This window comes from Myotis nattereri (genome assembly GCF_964212035.1).
Source record: "Myotis nattereri genome assembly, chromosome: 11".
Taxonomy (NCBI): domain Eukaryota; kingdom Metazoa; phylum Chordata; class Mammalia; order Chiroptera; family Vespertilionidae; genus Myotis; species Myotis nattereri.
The window spans coordinates 37,775,587-37,797,377 of NC_138086.1; the positions used below are offsets into that span (position 1 = coordinate 37,775,587).

The window sequence follows — 21,791 nt, forward strand, 5'->3', positions numbered from 1 at the left end:
TAGATTAATCAGATGTAATAAAAGGTATGCATTGTTCAGATATTTTAACAATTTTCCTTCAAACTGTTTTCCGAAGGTATTTAAAGAAACCTGGAAACATTTTTGCCTAGAATTTTTGTGGGCTTTTTTACTATAGAAATTGGAAGTCTGATTTAATAAGTTTCTAAATGCCTTGATGGCAAAAGTGCACATGATAAGTGTCAGAGTTAAGCAAGTACATTTGTTTATTCGTGAGTTGAGGTTTGTAATTGTAGAAGTACTTTGCAATCTCAGCTTTTGCTTCCCAAATCTAGAATTATCTCTACAGGAAGGTGGCTTTCTTAAAATATATTTATGATAGAAACCAGTCTTTTTCAACAGGATTTTAAGTAATTAAATAATTCAAACTGTCGTGACTTTAAATGATAAACTTTTATTCTGAATATACTGTTTTTGCACAAGATTTAACACAACATTTTCTGGGATTATAAATATTTTTATAACATTATTATACAAATTTTTACAAAATGTTTTTATCAGGCTACTTAATTTCCACAAAAGTGTCAAGAGAACATAATAAATGGGAGAAAAGATCTTTTGTTCACAAAGCCACTTGGCCTTTTGCATGGATGCACACTGAGCATTTTAATAAAAACATCCTAAAAAGCATGATCCAACAATCATACAGCACAACAAAAATGATAGCTTTGTCAGGTCACACTGTAAACTCAATTGGCATCTATACGAGACAGTATCCCATTAGTCTCAGAGGAATTTCTCTGAGTGAATTATGTGAGCTATATAAACAAAGTACATGAAACTATTGGTAAGGGTTGTCTAAGTTTTTGAAATTCTGGATTTTTCCCAACACTTGATACATGAGTTATATTGATTTGCTCTTTACATCAATGCACATGGATTATTAGCAATATTAACATTCTGCTTTGAGGAAAACAACATTCCGATTACAATAAAGTATCTGAAATTGGGGGAAGTGAAATCATCCTTCTATTCTACACTTTTTTATAAAACAAAGTCACTACACTTGTTTCACTGAATCAAACTCTGTATCTCTGGACATTTTCATGTCAAGTAACATGATCAATGGAATAGTTTAGAGTTTTAAATTAAGACATAGAATTTCAGCTTTGGTGGAGGGAAAGATTTAAATGAGATGGAAAATACAAGAGAGCATCAAATAAGCAAGTAACACTTGGGTCAGAAAGGTCACTTAAAAGGGATACTGCCTATTTGAATCCAGTAAGGCCCGTTTTAAAGTCAATAAAAGGAATATTACAAGAAAACTTACAAATGGCAGCAACACTGTTCCGTTTTTATGTTTTTGTTTTCCAAGTTAAGCAATAATGCTTGAAGCATTAGAAACATGAAAAAAGATCATACTAAAATCTTACAGGTCCAGGACCTCAAAATCTCTTCAATCAAACTTGCTAACTATGTCATATTAAAAACCTGTTACAAATATGGACCACGATTGGTGTTTGGCAGTAATGCTGGTTGTTCAAATGAAGAAAACCATTAATGCAAAATTTATTCCTGTTACTCAACACCAATGCAAGAGTTATTTGAATTCGTTTTAATGACAAACTACATTAAAGCTGTATGAGTATTGCACAAATGAAGAGTTTAAAAGCTTTTTTCTTGATTTCTTGTACTGTTCAGTCTTTGAAACTCAATATATATAATAGGTTAAAATTTAAGTTTTTGACAACAATTAGAACTCAGAGAAAAATCTGAAATTAAAGATAAAAATTTGATGGGATGAGTGTTATTGTCTTACAGAAAAGTAAGTATGCAAAAGGCATGAAGACAAGTATTAGGACCCAGAACAATTTTTAGTCAGAGCACATTCTTACCCAATTTATAATCATGTATGTGGCTGTCATAATATATTAGTATATTGTATAGCAGAAAATAAAGGATCATAGCAAGACTCATGCATTAAATATATTTTGATGGCAAATGAAATCAAATAGGATCCTGCCAAGAGATGCCACATTTAACTGTCATTAATACAATAATGTAGTCGATGAATACATACTATTTCAGTGACATTAGTCATGAAAATATATTTAATAGATTTTAAAGATAATTTTAAGGTAGTCTGTTGTATGCTGGAAGCAATTCCATTGTTTAATGTGTTGCTTATGTACACAAACTAACAATTTTATATTTTGATACCCCCTCCCAACACTTTCTTGATTTAAAATAGTCTAGCAAAAGTTAACAATAAGTTTTAAATATTTAATTAACAAACAACATGATTTAAACATTTCTAGAGTGAGAAATTCCACTTTTTGTTTTTAAATCACTTTGGTGTTTTCTAAAATGTCAATACCAGTTACAAATGAGACTACAAAATCACAATGCATTAGAAATGGTAACTGATGTAGACTCTTAGAACAATAGTTGGCAAAGTGAATCTATTTCCCAATCCCACCATTTTTAAATAAAAAAATATTTTAAATAAGGAAATGTACACAAATAGTACCTAGGGTATATTGGCGGTAGGATGGTATTACAAATGTATGCAAAGCTAAAGACAAAACAAATATACCCTTTAAGCTATGCTAAAGAATTTGTTATATCTTTGCTATATGGAGCATATTAAAGCATGCTGGATAATCTTAATAAGATTCTGACTTTAAAAGGATATATAAGAAAATTCCCAGCATATACACACACCAATATTTGGCATGTTCAAAAAAGAACAAGTGCATTTTACCATGAAAAATATCTGTATACTTCCAACCTTCAGCAGAATTACTCACTACAACTAGAGTTACACATTCAGTTTTCACCCTTTCTTCAAATACTGTTTACTCTTGAAAATAAATTTTAAAGTATAAGTAATATTCGGCTTCCATATTCATCTATAATGAAATATTTGATTTACTATGCTAACGATTTTCACCAATGAGGCTGTATAAAACAATTTTGATTATTCATCATCAAGTATTCATATGCATAACATATAGATTCAAGGTTTCCTATTTGTTCAGATTATTGTAAAACCCTTATCAATCTGCATGGAAATTGTGGTCAAGTGATCAGACCATTGAAAATGGAGGGACAAAGCAGCAGCAACAGCAGCAGAAATTTTTGGATTGTAGGTGCCACTATTCAAACGAACAAAGAGGAAACCTAGGATGAATCTTCATTGAGAACATATATGTGCTTTCAAAAAATAAATGTGTCAAATCTGATTTATGTACGTAAAATATCTGTACACAGGCTTTCAGGCAAAAGCACGAATCTGTATAAAATCCATCAATTCCCATTTCACCATTTATCTAACCCAGTCATTCAGCATTTACATTGCACAGTATATTCAGAGTAGTTTAACAATGTTTTTAAAGATGACTTAGGTGCATTACACTGCAAGGTTCAGATTCTTACATAACAATAATGTCACTCGGTTAACTGTTCAATGGACTATACAGTTAAGAGAAAAACAAACTGAAAGTTAAAATAGCAGCATCATGCAAAATACCCTTGGTAACCAAAGTTCATTTATCACAAGAAAAAACATCTTCCCCTGCCCCAACAAGCTTTTTTAGAGCATTTTGAAATATCTGGCTAGCACTACATAACTCTACTGTGAACAAAGGACCAGTACACTGAAGCAATTAGTAAGGGCTTACATTTATGAGGAAATACGTCACATATTCAAATTTTACCCTCAAGCACCTTTAGTATAATAATTTCTTAGTTATTATTTTCAAACAACCAATTTATTACCCCACCAAAACTTAATTAGTCATCATCTGTGTTATATTTTTTGGCAGAGAAGCCATTCTTCATAAGGCATTTTATTCATGGCAAATTTTTTTTATAGAAAATTAGCCATTATTTCTATTTCAACAGATTACATCAATGTTAATTCTCTCTATATATACATATTTCAGTAATAACTACTCAAAGCAGGAAATAATGGTTAACAGAAGAATAAGTAAAGGCAAAAAAAACCCAAAAAACAACACAAGACTTTTTTTCCCCCTAGAGGTTTTCTTGGTAAAAGAACAAGGATTGCAGCAAGTCAAATTCCAGGTCAAAATCAAGACAATTTGTATGAGTCATAAACAGTTGTGTGGGGAGCCCTTTTACAAGTAATCACCAACAATGCAACAACAAACTTTCAAATTTTCCAGGAAAGCACGCACAGAATTTTGCTTTGATGTTATACATGGATGATGCAACATTCAGACAAGTTTCAGGATCTGGCACCCTGACATGCAGCCAGTGGGTGCGTTATGAGTCTGCGCCTTAGACTTATGCCATGTTGTGGGCCCAGCTAATGTTCTGCTGATCCGAGGTTGACCCTAGGTTACTGCAGTTGAGGACTCATGTTTAGGCAGGGTCTGGAGTTTAATTATGCAGATTTGGTTTTGGGAGGTCACAACTGGCAGTGTCTGATGCCAGATAAAAGCCAAAGAAGTACAAACTGGATTCCAATGATGGACCACAGGGAGGCATTTAATCCAGAGGCACCACCACAGTCTGTATAATCCTCCTGTTGGAAAGAACAGGAAAAAGAAAAATCCTGAAAAATATTTAGTAAGACATCTTTCAGAGCACCCGGGTTTAGTCCACTTCTGAACTCACCTTATAAAATGTCTCTTAGTCCAAATAAATTACATTCTCCTAGATTTTATTGTTCAGTGATTTAGGATAAAGAAATTTCCCTAGTACCATTTAGAATGCTTTATAATTTTATTGTAGATTCTGATGATAATGAAAGAAAATATTTTAATAGTCAATGCTATTTTGAGTTATGTATCAATTTCTAAATTAAAAAACAACAAACTTTCATAGGATTAAGTGTTCCCATATATTTATAAATACAAGAAATAAAAATAAAATTTAACAGCATGTTTTATAATTGCCGAGAATTATGTTTTTAGTGATTATGCGCAATTAGGCAAATTTTGGGACTGGTAAAATAAATAAATTTGAGAAGTGAACTTCTATCTTCCATATCCCTTACATCTAGTTTCAAAGGTGAACATACCATATGGACATGTAGCATCTGGACCTCCATCAAGAATTAAAATAAAAAGAATAACGTATTTGAACCATAAATGAAAGGACACTCTGAAGCATATATCTTAAACAGGGGCTAAGCTATCAAGTTTTGTTTAGAAAACCATGAATGTAGGTAATGCATATACTCATTTGGATTACCCAATGTCTAGTTGTGGTTCATTACGTTCCCTACAAATGCAACATTATTATTTATCTTTTATTCCAAAGTTCTGTATTCTGTAACATTTTCTATATCCTTTCATTCCTTTTAATATGCTGAATTTAATAGAAAACCCTCATATCTAATTATTTTTCTAAACATCATTTAAGAATTTACTAACCCAAGGTTCATCTTCCACTAACAAAAATGTTATGTAAGTATGTGAGTACAAAAGTAATTAACTAAGGAAAAATTCTATTCAGAATATTTATACAAAGACTCTGAGCTCCCAGAGAATAGGACATTGACTCTTTGCTCACTAGGGCTTAATACAGTGATTGCTACCCAATAAATAAGTAAAATTTCTTTCTTGAATTGTATTATGAGGCAGAACTCTTTTGTTCGTCTAACAGAATTTTTGAGGAAAAAGAATCTATTAAGGGAAATTTCATTTTTAAAAGATAGGCCCTAAATCTAAAGAGACAGTTAAAAAATGATCAATTCTCAGTCCTCATCCTATTTGACTTTTCAGGAGCATTTGACAAAATACAATAAATATTCTCTCCTTGAAATATTTTCTCATGCATCTTTCCTCCACACTTGTTTGTGGTTCTTACTCTTTTCAGCTTCTTTTCTTCAGAATCTCTCCATGTTAGATTATTCCAGGGGTTATTTCTCACTCGTATTTTCTTCTTTATTTATACTTTCTTCCTAAGTGTTCTAATCCAGCCCTGTAGCTTTAAATTTCACCCATTTGTTAATTACTCATATTTTTATTGTTTTTAATATGAAAACAACGTTGTTGTTTTTCCAAAAAAAAAAAAAAATCAGCTTTATTGAATTATAATTGACAAATAAAATGGCAAGATATTTAAAGTAAACATTGTGGTGACTTGATTATGAAAGGATTGCTCCTACCAAGATAATTAACACAGCCATTACCTCACATACTAATTTATTTTCCTTTGGTGAGAATATTTAATATCTACTCCCTTAGCAAATTTCAATTTTACAGTGTTACCAACATTGTCATCAATTATAGTCACCATGTTTTATTGGATCCTCAGGCCTTACACTTTTATCAACCTCTCCCCATTCACTCAGCACTGGGCAGCAATTTTGTTTGAGTTTGAAATTTTTTTTTTTTTGAGATTCCATATACAGTGGGGCCTTGACTTATGAGTTTAATTCATTCTGTGACGGAGCTCATAACTCAAATTACTCGTATGTCAAATCAAAAAGTGAACGAGTGAGACACATGATGCTGGGCTGATGTCATGGTGTTCACTGTGACGTTCGCTGCGCCAACTAGCGGTGGGGTATCTGAAGCTGGCTCATAACCCGAATTTTAGCTCGCAACTCAAAGCAAAAAATCAGCCGAGAGATGGCTCCTATCTCAAAAAACCTGTTAGTCGGGACACTCGTAAGTCAAAGCCCCACTGTATATAGTAAGTGATACCATGCAGTATTTGTCTTTCTCTGCTTGGTCTATTTCACTTAGCATAATGCCTCAAGATCCATCCATGTTGTTGTTTTTTTGCAAATGACAAGATTTGATTTTTTAAAGGCTGAATGAAATTCTAGTATTTATACAAACTTTTAGGTTGTTTCCATATCTTGGCTACTATAAATAATGATGCACTGAATACAGGAGTGTATATATCTTTTCCAGTTAGTGTTTTCATTTTCTTTGGATAAATACCCAGAAGTAGAATTTCTGGATAATACTGTAGCTCTATTTTTAAAAACTTTAAGGAACCCCCATACTGTTTTCCACAGTGGCTGCACCAATTTACATTCCCCAAAATGTAAATTTTCTCCACATCCTTGCCATCATTTATTTTCTCTTGTCTTTTTTTACAATAGCCATTCTAATAGGTATGAGTTGATTTTCACTGTGGTTTTGATTTGCATGTTAGTGTCACTCCTAATTAGTGACGTTGAGCCTCTTTTCATATGCCTGGTGGCTACCTATATGTCTTCTTTGAAAATATGTTTATTCAGATGCCGGAAGCCAATTCCAGCATGTCAGCAAGGGCTGAATCATCTGGAGTGGCAAGGGCCTTTCCTCAAACCTGAAAAGGGATGATTGCTTGCTGCCAGACAGCTCAGGGCATCTTAATCTACATGTTACTGCCTCCTACTGGCCAAACACCTGAACAGCCAGAGGCAAATTCTTCCAATCTGACAATGGATTCTGTCCCCAACCCTACCCTTTGAAGTGTATATCTCCACCTTGCCTTAGGACAATTTGTGTTAATAAATAGCAAGGGGTCCTCCTGAGACAAGGAGATCTTAGTTTCTTTAGCTAGGCTCCTCTGACCCCCAAATGCCTTTCAAAATTATGTTTTGTCTCTGGACTCTTATTTAATTTATGCACAGCCCCTTCTCCAGATTTCTGAACCCTTCTTGATGCTGGATCAAGACCCCTCGCATTCAGATCCTCTGCCTGTTTTTAAATTGTATTATTTATTTTTTGATACTGAGTTTTATGAGTTCTTTTTATATTTTGGGTACTGGCCCCTTATCAGATATATGACTTGTAAATATTCCCTCCCATTCAGTAGATTGAGGAGATGGAGATCTATCTATCTATCTATCTATCTATCTATCTATCTATCTATCTATCTATCTATCATCTATCTATCTATCTATCTACCTATCGATAAGATCTATCTATCTACTTATCTATCTATCTATCTATAATTTTCTTTACTGTACAATATCTTTTAAGTCCCATTTGCTTATTTGAGTTGATTTGTGCATAGTATGCGATAGTGGGCCAGTTTTGATTACTGTAGTTGTGTAATACAGTTTGAAAGCATGAAGTGTGATGCCTTCACTTTTATTCTGTCTTAAGATTGCTTTGGCGATTTGAGATGTTTGTGGTTTATGTTGTACGTATTGTAGTATTTTTTTTTTTTTTTTTTTTAGTATACAGGTCTTTCACCTTCATGGTTAAATTTATTCCTGGGTATTTTATTCATTTTGGTGCAATTGTAAATGGAGTTTCTTAATTTCTCTGATAGTTCAATCTTAGTGTTTAGAAATGCAACTGATTTTTGTATATTGACTTTGTATCTTGGACTTTTATTAAATTTATAAATTCTATCAGTTTTATAGTGAGTTTTAGGGCTTTCTAAATATAAGACCATGTCTTATGCAAATAAAGGCAATTTTACTTCTTTCTTTCCAAGTTGGATGCCTTTTATTTCTTTTTATTGCTGAATTGCTCTGTCTAGAACTTGCAGTACTATCTTGAATAATAGTGGTGAGAGTAGGCATCCCTGTCTTATTCCTGATCTTAGAGGAAAAGCTTTCAGCTTTTTACCATTGAATATGATATTATTAGCTGTGGACTTGTCATGTATGACTGTTATTATGTTGAGGAATGTACCTTCAATCCGATCTTTGTTTAGAGTTTCACCAAACAGAAATGTGGAACCCAGCTGAGCAGCTTTCCAAAGAACAAACAGAATTCTTTGCTGAACTGGATAAAGTAAAGGGTCCTCTCATCTTTAATGCAAGCATCATGACAGATCTAGTTCGTTACACCTGGCAGGGACTGCACTGGCTTCGCCAGAATGCCAAGTTGATATCTTCAACCGAACACATTCTCGTTGCCTCTGATTTTCTCCACAACACTGTGTTACATCACAAAGTTTTCACTGCCATAACATGCCACCTAGCTGACACTAAGAATAAGGAATGGTGTTCTCCTCCCTTGTTCATGTGTTACTGTGTTTTATAAACCAAAGCCATCATGTCACTTGACCCTGTCAATATTCCCAATATGAAAAATTATTTCAATGCTTTTAAATCTGCAGCAAAAAAAAAAAAAAAGCATGTTAGATTTGGTAAATGCTTTTTGTGTATTTGTTGAAATTATCACATGATTTTTATCATTCAGTTTGTCAATGTAGTATATTGATTTATTTGCAGACACATCGCTGGAATAAATCTCATTTAATCATGGTATATGATCCTTTTAATGCATTGTTTCATTTAATTTGTTGAGGATATTTACATCTATGTTCATCAAGAATATTGGCCTTATTTTTCTTGTTTGTAGTCTCCTTGTCTGGTTTGGTACCATGTCAAGCCTGGCCTTGTAAAATGAGTGTAGAGGTGTTCCCTCCTCTTTAACATTTTAAAGGATTTGAGAAGAATTGATATTTATTCTTTTTTAAGTGTTTGGTAGGATTCCCCAGTGAAACCATCTCGTCCTGGACTTCTGTTTGCTGGGAGGTTTTTGATAAGTGATTCAATTTATTTATTAGTCATTGGTTTGCTTAAATTTTATATTTATTCATGATTCAGCCTTGAGAGGATATTTGTTTCTAGAAATTTATCCATTTCTTCTGTTGTCCAAATTTGTTGGCATATAATTGTTCATAGTAATTTCTTTGATCCTTTGTACTTGATATCAATTTTTTTTTAGAAAGAGACCCTCCCACCCAAACAGGGCATTTTGCATCCATAAAAAAGATAACTACAATTAATTTACTTCCTGAAAAATGTCTGAAAAAATATATTGAGTAGGTTCCTTTATAAAATGAAAGTGCCAGAGCAAAATTAAATTGAATATATGAGCAAAGTAAATTTTTTATTTTTTCTTATTTATTTATTTATTTATTTTATTTATTTATTTTTTTAAATATATTTTATTGATTTTTTAACAGAGAGGAAGGGAGATAGAGAGTTAGAAACATCGATGAGAGAGAAACATCGATCAGCTGCCTCCTTCTGCACATCTCCTACTGGGGATGTGCCCGCAACCGAGGTACATGCCCTTGACCAGAATCGAACCTGGGACCCTTCAGTCCGCTCTATCCACTGACCCAAACCGGTTTTGGCTGATATCAATTTTAACAACTTTTTCATTTCTAATTTTATGAGTCCTCTCTCTTTTTGTCTTGGGAAGGCCAGCTAAAGGTTTGTCTATTTTAATTATCTTTTGTTTCATTTATGTTTTCTATTGTCTTTTTAGTCTCTAGTTTATTTATTTCTGCTATGATCTTTGTTATTCCCTGACTTCTAATACCATTGTGATTAGTTTGTTGTTGTTGTTTTTTGTTTGTTTTTGTTTTTTACATCCTAGAGGTATAGATTTAGGTTGAGATTTTTAAAATTGTTACTATAGGTATTTATCACCATAAACCTTCCCTTTAGAAGTACGTTACTACTTCCCATAGTTTTGGTATGTTTTACTTCCATTTCTCTTTTGATTTTTTCTTTGAATGATTGTTTAAGAGCATGCTGCTTAATCTCCACACATTTATAAATTTTCCAGTTTTCTCCTTGTAATTGATTTTTATTGTCATACACTTGTGGTCAAAAGGATGCTTGATATAATTTTTTCTTGATAATAATAATCGTCTTACATTTATTAAGTTGTCTTTTATGGCATAAAATATGTACTATTGGAGAGAATGATCCCCATGCAGTTTAGAAGAATGTCTATTCTGCTGTTTTGGGGTGGAATGTTGTTAATGTCTCTTACATTCTTCTGCTCTAACTTGTCACTTAACTCCAAAGTTTCCTCATTGATTTTCTATCTAGATGTTAAACCCATTGATGAAAGTAGGGAATTAATGTCCCCTAATATTGTACTAGAGGCCCAGTGCACGGATCTGTGAACCGGTGGGGTCCCTCAGCCTGGCCTGTGCCCTCGCAATCTGGGACCACTCAGGGAATGTCAGAGAACTGGATTTGGCCCAATCCCCACAGGCCAGGCCAACGGACCTCTCTGGGTTCACGGTGCAGGTGAAGCAGATTCAGGGCTGACAGTGCCCCAGCAGCAACCTAACCCCTGGCAGATTCCGCAAGAAATTGTGCTCTCTCCTCTACTGGTTGGAGTGTCTGCCCCCTGGTGGTCATTGCACGTCATAGCTACCAGGCGATCGGTTTAATGGTTGGACATTGCTTAGGCTTTTATATATGTAGATTGCTGTCTATTTCTCCCTTTTTGTCTGTTAATATTTAATTGATATATTTAGGTGCTATATGTTGATGCATAAATATTTATAAAGGTCATTATATAATGACTTTGTTTCTTATTACAATTTTTTTTTTTAATCTTCACCCAAGGATATGTTTAAAGAACAGGGGTGGGGAATAGTAGGGTGGGGAACATTGATGTAAGAGAGAAATATCAATCATTTGCCTACTATATGCACCCCAACTGGGAATCAGACCCCCAACCTTTTGGTACATGGGACAGTGCTCCAACCAAGACACATGGCCAGGGCTTTTTATTACAATTTTTGTCTGACAGTCTAAGAAAAGCTACCCAAGCTTTCTTTTGGTTTCCATTTGCATGGAATACCTGTTTCCATTCCTTCACAATAAATCTGTGTGTGGCTTTAAAACTTGAAGTATGTCTCTTGTGCACAGCTTATAATTTTATCTTTTTTAAAAAAATCCATTCAGCCACTTTATGTCTTTATATTGGAGAATTCAGTTCATTTGCCTTTAGAGTAAATTATTGATGGATATTTTGTTAATCATTTTCTGGCTGTTTTCAAATTCCTTTGTTACCTTTACTGCTCTCACTCTCTTCCTTTCTGATCTGATGTGTTCTTCTAGTGGTCTGTTTAAATCCCTTTCCCTTTATCTTTGGGTATGCAGTGTGTTTTTGATTTGTGGTTACCAAAGGCTTACATAAAACATCTTTTAACACTGTATTTTTAAGGTGGTAACATTTTTAAGTTTGAATGCATTCTGAAGCTCTACATCAGTGGTTCTCAACCTTGGTTGCACATTAGAATCACCTGGGAATCTTTTTAAAGATTTTTCAGAAGGGCCAGAAATCAGGATTTTAAAGATTCCCAGGTGATTCTAATGTTCAGCCAAGGGTGAGAAGCACTGCTCTATATTTTTACCTCCACCACATTTTGTTATTGATATCACAATTTACATATTTTATCTTGTGTAATCATTAATTATTATAGTTATTTCACTACATATTTTTGAACTAAGATCTTTTTTGGGGGCAAATTTGCAAAGCATTGTGCAACTCATCACATAAATTATCTCAGTTGTTTCTCATGGATGCCCAATGAAGTAGGTATTGTGTCCAGATTTTACACAGAATGCAAGTTTCAAAAAATAAGCCATCTGCCCACAATCATGCTGCTAGGAAGCCAAATCATAATTTGTCTCATACACCAGGATGAACTCTTTAACAATCATATTAGATATATGTGATTATTAACCCACCACCATTATAATATCAATCTCAATTTAACTATGCATTTACCATGTATAGTTTCATATGATTTCCTGTTACTAATTAACACTGTTTTACCTGCACTTAAAGAGTCTTTAACATTTCTTATAAGTCTAGTCTCTAGTGGCTATAAATTCCTTCCGTTTCTGCTTGTCTCAAAACTCCCTCTTCTTCATTTCTAAAGAACAATTTTCCCAGGTATTCTTGTTTGGCAGGTGTGTTCTTTCGCACTTTGATTATTATGTGCCACTACCTTCAGTCAGATAGTCTTAGGGGTTCCCTTGTACATAACAGTTTTTCTCTTACTACTTTTAAGATTCTCTCCTTGTCTTCTACTTTGATAATTTAATTATAATGGGTCTTAGTGTGGGTCTCTTTTTATTGACATACTAGTGGCCAGGTGTATGGATTCATGCACATTGAAAGGAATCAGGCTCCCTCCTCTCTGGTTCCAGGGTGTGTCACCTGAGAACCACTGCTGCTAAGTCACCACAGCTTGGCAGCTCCTGCGTTGAGTGTCTGCCCCTTGGTGGTCAGTGTGTGTCATATGTACCAGCCAGTTGACTGGTTGGTTGGACAGGATGGTAGCTCAGCCTTTTATATAGAGAGAGATTTGAAATATAACATTGTATAAATTTAAGGTGAAAAATGTATTTGATGGATGAATATACTGTAATATGATTGTCATTGTAGCAATAATTAGTACCTCTATCATGTTATCTAATGATCCTTTCTTTCTTGTAGTAGTAATAATTAAGGTCTAGTCTCTTAGTAAGTTTGATGATTATAATACAACTAGAGGCCTGGTGCACAAAAATTTGTGCACTCGGGGAGGAGAGGGGGTCTCTCAGCCAGGCCTGTGCCCTCTCGCAGTCTGGGATCCCTCGGGAGATAACACCCTGCTGGCTTAGGTCTGCTCCTGGGTGGCAGAGGGCAAGCCCAATCCCTAGGTGCAGCCCCTGGTTGGGCTCAGAGCAGGGCCGATTGGGGAGCTGGGGCGCCGCCCCGTCATGCACAGAGCAGGGTGGATCGGGAGGTTGCGATGCCACCCTCAGTCACGCTCAGGGTAGGGCTGATTAGGGGGTTGGGGCACTGCCCCGTGTCACACTCAAGGCAGGGTCGATAGGGAGGTTGCGGCGCCACCCCCTGTCATGCACAGAGCAGGGCCGATCGGGGGGTTGGGGTGCTGCCCCCTATCATGCACAGAGCAGGGCCCATCAGGGGGTTGGGGAGCTCTCCCCTGTCACTCACAGAGTAGGGCCGATAGGGGAGTTGGGGCACCGCCCCCTGTCACACACAGAGCAGGGCGGATCAGGGGGTTGAGGCGCCACCACTATCACACTCAGGGCAGGGCCGATGGGGAGGTTATGGCTCTACCCCATCACCCATAGAGCAGGGCCCGTGGGGTGGGGGTTGGGGCGCTGCCCTCTATCACCCACAGAGCAGGGCCGATCAGGGGGTTGGGGCGCTGCCACTCTCACACTCGGGGCAGGGCCGATGGGGAGGTTATGGCTCTACCCTGTCACACACAGAGCAGGGCCGATCAGGGGGTTGGGGCGCCATACCCTGTCACACACAGAGCGATCAGGGGTTTGGGGAGCTCCCCCCTATCAGGCACAGAGCAGGGCTGATCAGGGGGTTGGGGCGCCTTCCCCTGTCACGAACAGAGCAGGGCTGATAAGGAGGTTGTGGCCCCGCCCCCTGTCACACACAGAGCCGCAGGGTGATCAAGGGGTTTGGGCGCTGCCCCATGTCACACTGATCCCGGTGCCGGGAGGCCTCACAGCTCCACTGATCCTGGTGCTGGGAGGCATATTACCCTTTTACTATATAGGATAGAGGCCTGCTGCATGGGTGGGTGCCGGCTGGTTTGCCCTGAAGGGTGTCCTGGATCAGGATGGGGGTCCTCACTGGGGTGCCTGGCCAGCCTGGGTGAGGGGATGATGGCTGTTTGCAGCTGGTCACACACCATTCAGGGTGGGGGTCCCCACTGGGGTGCTTGGCCAGTCTGGGTGACGGGCTGAGGGCTGTTTTCAGGCTGGCGGGTAACTGAAGCTCCCAACCGCTCCTTTCTTTCTTTCTTTTTTTTTTTTTTTTTATTCTGGGCCAGCTTTAGCTTTGAGGCTTGGCTCCAGCTCTTAGGCCTCCGCTGCTGAAAGCAGGTTTCTGGCCTTTGTTTACCTTCTGTATTTGAAACAATGTTGCGATGCTGCTGGCTGAAGCCGACTAAAGCAGGTTTCTGGGGTTTTGTTTAGCTTCTATATTTGTAACATAGTTACTTAGAGTTGCAGCTCAGAGGCCTGCAGCGATAGGTGGAGAACGTTGGAGTCCTCCATCACTGAAGCAAGCAAGCCTCATGTTAGTTTCAAGCTGCCTGGCTGCCGGCTGCCATCTTGGCTTGCAGTTAATTTGCATATTGCCCTGATTAGCCAATGGGAAGGGTAGCAGTCGTACGCTAATTACCATGTTTCTCTTTTATTAGATAGGATGCTATTATGTATATTCATTGTACTGTGCATTAGATATCTAGGACTTATTTACTACTTGTTCTTTGTACCCTTGAACAAGGACTGTTCTATTCCCTCCCCCCCCTATCCATACTCTGATAGCTACCATTCTGTTTTTACAATTTTTTTTAAGGTTTCACATATAAGTGATATCACACAAAGTGCTTTTTCATAAGGTTCCACATATAAGTGATATCGTACAAAGTGCTTGTCTTTTTCTGTCTGACTTACCTCACTTAGCATAATATGCTCCAGGTCTAACCATGTTATGAAGAATGGCAGAATGTCCTCCTTTCTCATAGCTAAAAAATATTCCAGTGTTAATTATTTGAGAAACCTCCCTATTGTTTTCCATACTAGTTGTACCAATTTATATTTCATCCAACAGTGTACAAAGGTTCCCTTTTCTCACATCTTTGTCTGCACTTATTGTTGCTCATCTTCTTGATGAAGCCATTCCAACAGGTGTGAGATGGTATCTCATTGTGGTTTTGATTTGTATTTCCCTGATGAATAGTGAGTGATGTTGAGCACATTGTCCTGGGGTGGGGGCTGAGGGGATTGGGAGGAGTGGGGGAGGAATCCATTACACCCAGATTCAGGCTGCTTGGAGGCTGAAGCAAAAGTAAGCATCTTTTAAAATATGCAAGCCTTTCAGGAAAGGCTTGGAGATGGGCATTTCTGGTAGCTCCCTCTACACTGAGCTCTGGAAGGACAACTGGTTAAGAACTGTTTGCTACAGTCCTATATTACCTGTGAATGCCAGCTGTGCTGGCCACTAGAGCCAAGTGATAAAGGGGTGCATTCTTAGAGTGGTGGTTGATAAGCCAAGGTGCCAGATATGTTCAAAAATCTTCTCAAACAGATACCAGAGACCTGGAGTGGGTCGGAGGATGAGCATGGAGGCATCGCCTACTTGTGTCCAGCCTTTCAGGGAGGACCACAGTCAACTCCTAAATATGTGCTAAATTAGAGGATTTACTCTCAGGCAAGAGCTTTTAAAGAATGCAAATATCCTCTGGCAGGGAAAGACTGGGGGAAGGCATTTCTGGCTGCTCTCTTTTCTCTGAGCCCTGGGAGGATGGTCGTAGTGAGCCCTCATGGGCCCATTAAAAACTTTTCCTTTGTTTGCTATGGTCTTGTGGGTCTCATGATGCAAGCCCCTAATGACTTTGAGAGCTAGGTGTTTTGGGGGCTCATCGTCAGGTGGAAATCTTAAAAGTTGAGGTGCTAGATGTTCAGTCGAAACCCTTCCGTCTTCAGGAAGAACCTGGGAGTTGTGAGTTGCCTCCTGATTTTAGGTTGATGTGCCAGGTGTGAGATTTATGGTGATAGTATGTCTCAGCATTTCCTACCCATTTCAATGTGACTGTTTCTTGTTCATCCAAAGTATAGAGGTCACTCAGCTGATTTTTTTCAGAAGGAATTTCGGTTTATAGGTGTAGGTTTGGTGTGTCTTGGGGCTCACTATGTCACCACTTTGGACCAGCATCTCAATTACTCACATTTTTATATCTTTCGCCCTAAATTCTCCTCTGACCTCCACATTCATTGATCTCTACCACCTCTACTCTTATATGGGCTCAGAAAGATATCAAGCTTGCCCCAAAACATTATTTTTCTAAATGACACATTTAGGAGTAATGGATCAGGTCAGACAAGTCATCTGTGTTTCCTCCCTTTTTATCAAGTCTAATCCATCAGCATGTCTTCTAGCTTCAAAATATATCCCCAAACCTACTACTTCTCATGTCTAAGTCACCATCACTTCTTGCCTAGACTCCTGCAAGGCTGCCTCATTGCTTCTACTCTTGTCCTTTTATGATCTTTTCTCATAAAGCAATCTTCTCAAAACCAGACATCAAATCATTTCACTCCCTTTCTTGAAATTTCTTATCGCTCTTAGAGCAAAATTTCTCGGCAGAGCATCGTATGGTCTGGGACTTGGCTGTCTTTCCAGTTTCACCCTCCTGTACTCTTCTCCTCGCCCTCACCACGCATTCTGCTCTGATAACACTGGCTGTTTCTGCAAGAGGTGAAGGTGTTTACTATCTCGGGACTTTTGTACTCATTCTTCTCTTTGTTCAGATACTTTTCCCTGTAGGTAGGGTTACCAGATTAAAAACAGGGTTCTTAATTACATTTCAATTGAAAATAATTTTTTAATTTATACATACCTCAAATATCTCACGAGTAAGTACTTAAGATTAGGTACTCAGTAAAGTAGCACATATATTGATTAGTTACAAACACAAAATACTAACTTAAAGCTTGTCCTTATACCAGGAGTGTCTCCTAAGTTTTACTTAAGTGGTATTTTTTTTTCATGTTATTCTTCTGCCTTTCTTTTTTAAAATATATTTTATTGATTTTTTACAGAGAGGAAGGTAGAGAGATAGAGAGTTAGAAACATCGATGAGAGAGAAACATCGATCAGCTGCCTCCTGCACATCTCCTACTGGGGATGTGCCCGCAACCCAGGTACATGCCCTTAACCGGAATCGAACCCGGGACCTTTCAGTCTGCAGGGCGACGCTCTATCCACTGAGCCAAACCGGTTTCGGCTGCTTTTTTTTTTTTTTTTAAATTGTCAAGAGTATTACAGATGTCCCCTATTTTCCCCCCTTCACCCATCTCCAACCCCACCCTAGGCCATGCATATATGCTTATAAGTTCTTTGGTTTTTGATGGAACAGAAAATTAGACCACAAACAAGACCCATTAATTCATTAAAGATATGTTTACCAAAGAAATTCTTATTAATGTAAAAATTATCCTAGAAAGGTATTATGGAAAGAAAAATATTCTCTCTGGCTTGAATCCATTTTCTTTATTTTCAAATGTGTGTTTGTTTTTTGAGGAGGGTGGGGGCTCATTTCCCCTGTGTGATGATATATGTCTGTTTTAGCCTGCAAGGTGGTAGTTTAGATAAGTTATTTGGAGTCCCTGAAATCTGTAAGTTGATTCACACTAAAAAATCTGCCTCTTCAGTGTCCTGATCATGCTTTCTCATGCATTTTGCATGGACAACTACATTTACCAAGACTTGAAATTATTCCATGCAAGTAAATTATGAGCTATATTCTAAAAACATTCCAAATCACAAATGCACTGGTATGGGTGGAACTTCAGCATTTCTCTGTTTTAAAGCGACCAAACTCCCACTAACATCATGACCAGATCAATCAAGTCTGATTTTTTAAAAGATTACTATAGTAGAAAATAAGAGATTGGTACCTTATTTCAGTATGACAGATTATACAGTGCTAATATTATATATATCTAAATATCTATCTATCTAGAATATACACACACACAATAGAGTAATTTTAGTAGATTTTTTCCAGGGATGTCTCTCAAAGGAATCTTAAAAAGATACACTGAGAATTCCTCATTCCTATTTTCACTTTTCAGTTACTTATTAAAAAAAACCCTACATGCCCCCTACTGAGGATCGCCCTCAACCAGGGAATGTATCCTGACTAGGAATAGAGCCGATGATTTCTGGTGCATGGGATGATGCTTAACCAACTGAACAACACCAGCCAGGGTAAGGGAATAATGACATATTTTTTAAAATGTTCATACAGAGAGATAATTCAATTTTGGTATTTTTTTTAGTATTTAAACCAGATAGGTTTCTTCACTTGGTTTTCACAGCAAAAAAAAATTCCATTATTATCCCAGAACAAATGCAGTTGTTTTCTAAATATCCTCCTGCTACTCCCTTTTCCCTCTGATAAGCTCACTCCATCCATAGTAATGGCCACATCTCCATCTAGTGGTTTCCTAATCAATGACTACCTGGACAACAATGATGAAAGAACAAACACAACCAAAGTGGTTCTAGTAATAATAATCATGGTGAATCAAGGCCATCAGAAAAGAAACTGCAAAACTATAAATAAAACCCTGAACACAAACTCAGGCCCTAAAACATCTATTTAGTTACATTGATTATGTAATTCAGTAAATGGCAAAAGGTTAATAAATAATGATTATTTTGCCCTAGATAATGTAAGTGATATTTAAGTAAAATGAAATTGGGAGCACTTATACAGTAAGAGCATCAAAATTTTGGTAGTAAATATCTAAAAAGTTGTTTAAAAAAGAAAAAAAGTAGAATGATTGAATTATTAAGTAATGATTAAATTGAGATGACCAGCTCTAGTAATTGTCCTTAAGGTATTTCTCTTTAGTAAAATTGAGACATCATGAAGCTTATATAATTTTTTTTCCACATTGACTTTTTAAAAAAAAAACTGAGAAAATACTGATTTTTAAATAAATATAGAATGTTATGTTCAGTTGAAGATTAGAAACTTATGCAACATTTGAAATTAGCTATTTATAATTAGTACTGGTATTTTAATAACCTGGTTTCAGGACATTTAGGGATATGGATTATTTTTTTTAAATTTCGAGCCAAACACAAAAACAAAGAAAAATTAGAGAGTGACTGACCATCCACACCACATGAAAACTTGCAGTAAAATGAAGATAGGAGCGGACATCATGGTACAGGCACGACTCGTTGTGCATATAAGTTGATCCTATTAATAACAGGCAAAGTAGCAAGAACAGGAAAAAAGAAAGAAAACACAGAAAAGAAGACATACAGGATGAGATCTCATGCAATTTGCTGGCAGTTAGCAGTTTATGGAGCCTCCATCCAGAGCAGATTCACAGTGACCATTGCAAATAAGCATCACTGAGATAGTCCACTGCTAAGGAAACACAGACACTATTAGCACATTAAGCTACAGAGCAAGAGTTGTACTTTCACCCACAATCCACTATATAATTTATAGGAATTTGAACATTTTCTGTCTTAAACCTTTTTAATGCCTTGATCAAAATATAGAGCTTCATAGGGTAAAAATATTTTTGAGTAACAGGGATTTTATATGATCTTTAAAGTTCATCTGAAGGAATTTAACCTCAGTCTTTGATGGTAAATAGCTGATGAGCGATACTACCCTTGGGCCCACATACAACATTCTTTGGGGAATGATTTGACAAGGGCAAAGCTCCTGAAGGTGTAGTAGATAAAACAATAAGTCCCCATATCTGAATTTTTTAAAATTCTAACTGGGTAAAATGAAAAAGAACAATTAGCAATTCTGAATCATTTCCCCATCAAAGGGAAGGGTCAGAGATATACTTGCTAAAACATCTTGCTTTTTTAGCCTTATTCTCCAGATTTTCTTCTTTGCACCAATTATAATTTAAATTATCTAATTGCATAACATGTATTTATGGAAATGCTTAAGTACATAGTAGGCAAGTCTACTCTAAATAAATAAAAACCTCTATAAATACACATCAATCAGTAAATGATAGGAATTATTATATTCTAAAATTAGGGCCAAAGATAATAATGGTCTCTGTGTGCAAACCACTAAATGCAAAGGCACACCTTGAAGAATCAGAGAATTGAATGTTATATTTAAAATTAATTTTTGAAAGTGGACAGGCATTTTGTAACCTTTATGCTTGAGAATAAAGTTTCTTAACTAAAATAATTTTAAAAGCATAAAGCTGATTACCGACACAGTGAGAATAGTGTTAGAGGAAGACAGCTGACCTATAGGAATATTAGCAGTTTGTTAAATAAAATTTTACAAAGCACATTTAATATGTTATCAACTTAACCCTGTGTAATTGACCTGGTCTAATTTCAAACAATATAAGAATAGTTAAGAGAAATAATATAAATCTAATCTATGACAGAATCAGAAACCATGTAAAAAAAAAAGAATTATAAAACAATTAGATAATAGCTGTTTAACAGGTTTTTAAATACCCTGAATAAAACCAAATTAATAAAAATAACTTTTATATCTTCAAGGTTGGAATATAAATGAAGGTAGACAACTCATATACCATACATAACATTTACTGTCCATGAAAGTCTTTAAAATCATCAGATTTGTAATGGTGGGTTATCAGTGAATTGATTGGAATTGTGTTTGAAAGTACAATTTCTGTGGGAAGGACAGATAGAAGAAGCAACTGGTAAGCTTATTCTAACCATGAAAAATATTGAAATGAAAAATCTATTTACCAGAAAGTACATCATGTTAACGAGAAACACTATGGCTCTTTAAGTACTTGAGGACAAGGACCATTGAGATAAAGTATTTTAATACAGTAAACATTTGGTCTTACCAAGTCATTGTTATCAAAGCAGACGTCAGGCCCCTTTCGGTATCTGGGTTGCTTAACCATGTCACAAGGATCAGGACCATCAGCTAAAGAAACTTGTTAAGGAATATGAAATTACTTCCCCCCACACACAAATAAAGAAAATGCAATATATTTATTTCTCAAAGCAAGTAAGAGTTACCTATGTCATTACTCTAACCCAGCACAACCAGTTCAAGTACTTGGGATTTAAGGAATTAAACTGCCACAAATTTTTCTTGTCAGACTAGAGGCTGTGTGAAGAGATCAACTTTTTCAATTCTGACCATATATGGTCCCTGGCACATAAAAGTGGATGAATGATGCAGAGTATAAGACAGGGTCATACTTATAAAACAGTACAGGGGAGAACCTGGGTGCAAAGATAGACAAAACCAACTTCTAATAATACTGGTAAATGTCAATTCTAAACATAGGTGAGAACTATTTTAGCATTTGCCCCTGCTGTTTTTGAAAAAAATAAAAATAAATAAATAAATACACACACACACACACTAGAGGCCTGGTGCATGAAATCTGTGCACTCGGGGGGGTGTCCCTCAGCCCAGTCTGCACCCTCTCCAAACTGGGACATCCCTCTCACAATCCAGGACTGCTGGCTCCCAATGGCTCGCCTGCCTGATTGCCCCTAACCACTTCTGCCTGCCAGCCTGATTGACGCCTA

General features: G+C 36.6%; 1 protein-coding gene across 2 annotated transcripts in view; it reads right to left on the reverse strand.

Annotated features, from left to right (window-relative positions):
• Positions 1 to 3,623: 3,623 nt before the first annotated feature.
• CACNA2D1 (calcium voltage-gated channel auxiliary subunit alpha2delta 1) overlaps positions 3,624 to 21,791 on the reverse strand; it is a 389,241-nt gene continuing 371,073 nt past the window's right edge. For both annotated transcript variants that reach the window (XM_081102325.1, XM_081102324.1), the window contains exons 38-39: positions 21,092 to 21,174; positions 3,624 to 4,510 (exon numbers count right to left, since the gene is read on the reverse strand). In XM_081102325.1, the coding sequence (XP_080958451.1) occupies positions 4,394 to 4,510; positions 21,092 to 21,174 (200 nt within the window). In that variant the 3' untranslated portion in view covers positions 3,624 to 4,393. The remainder of the gene's footprint in view (positions 4,511 to 21,091; positions 21,175 to 21,791) is intronic.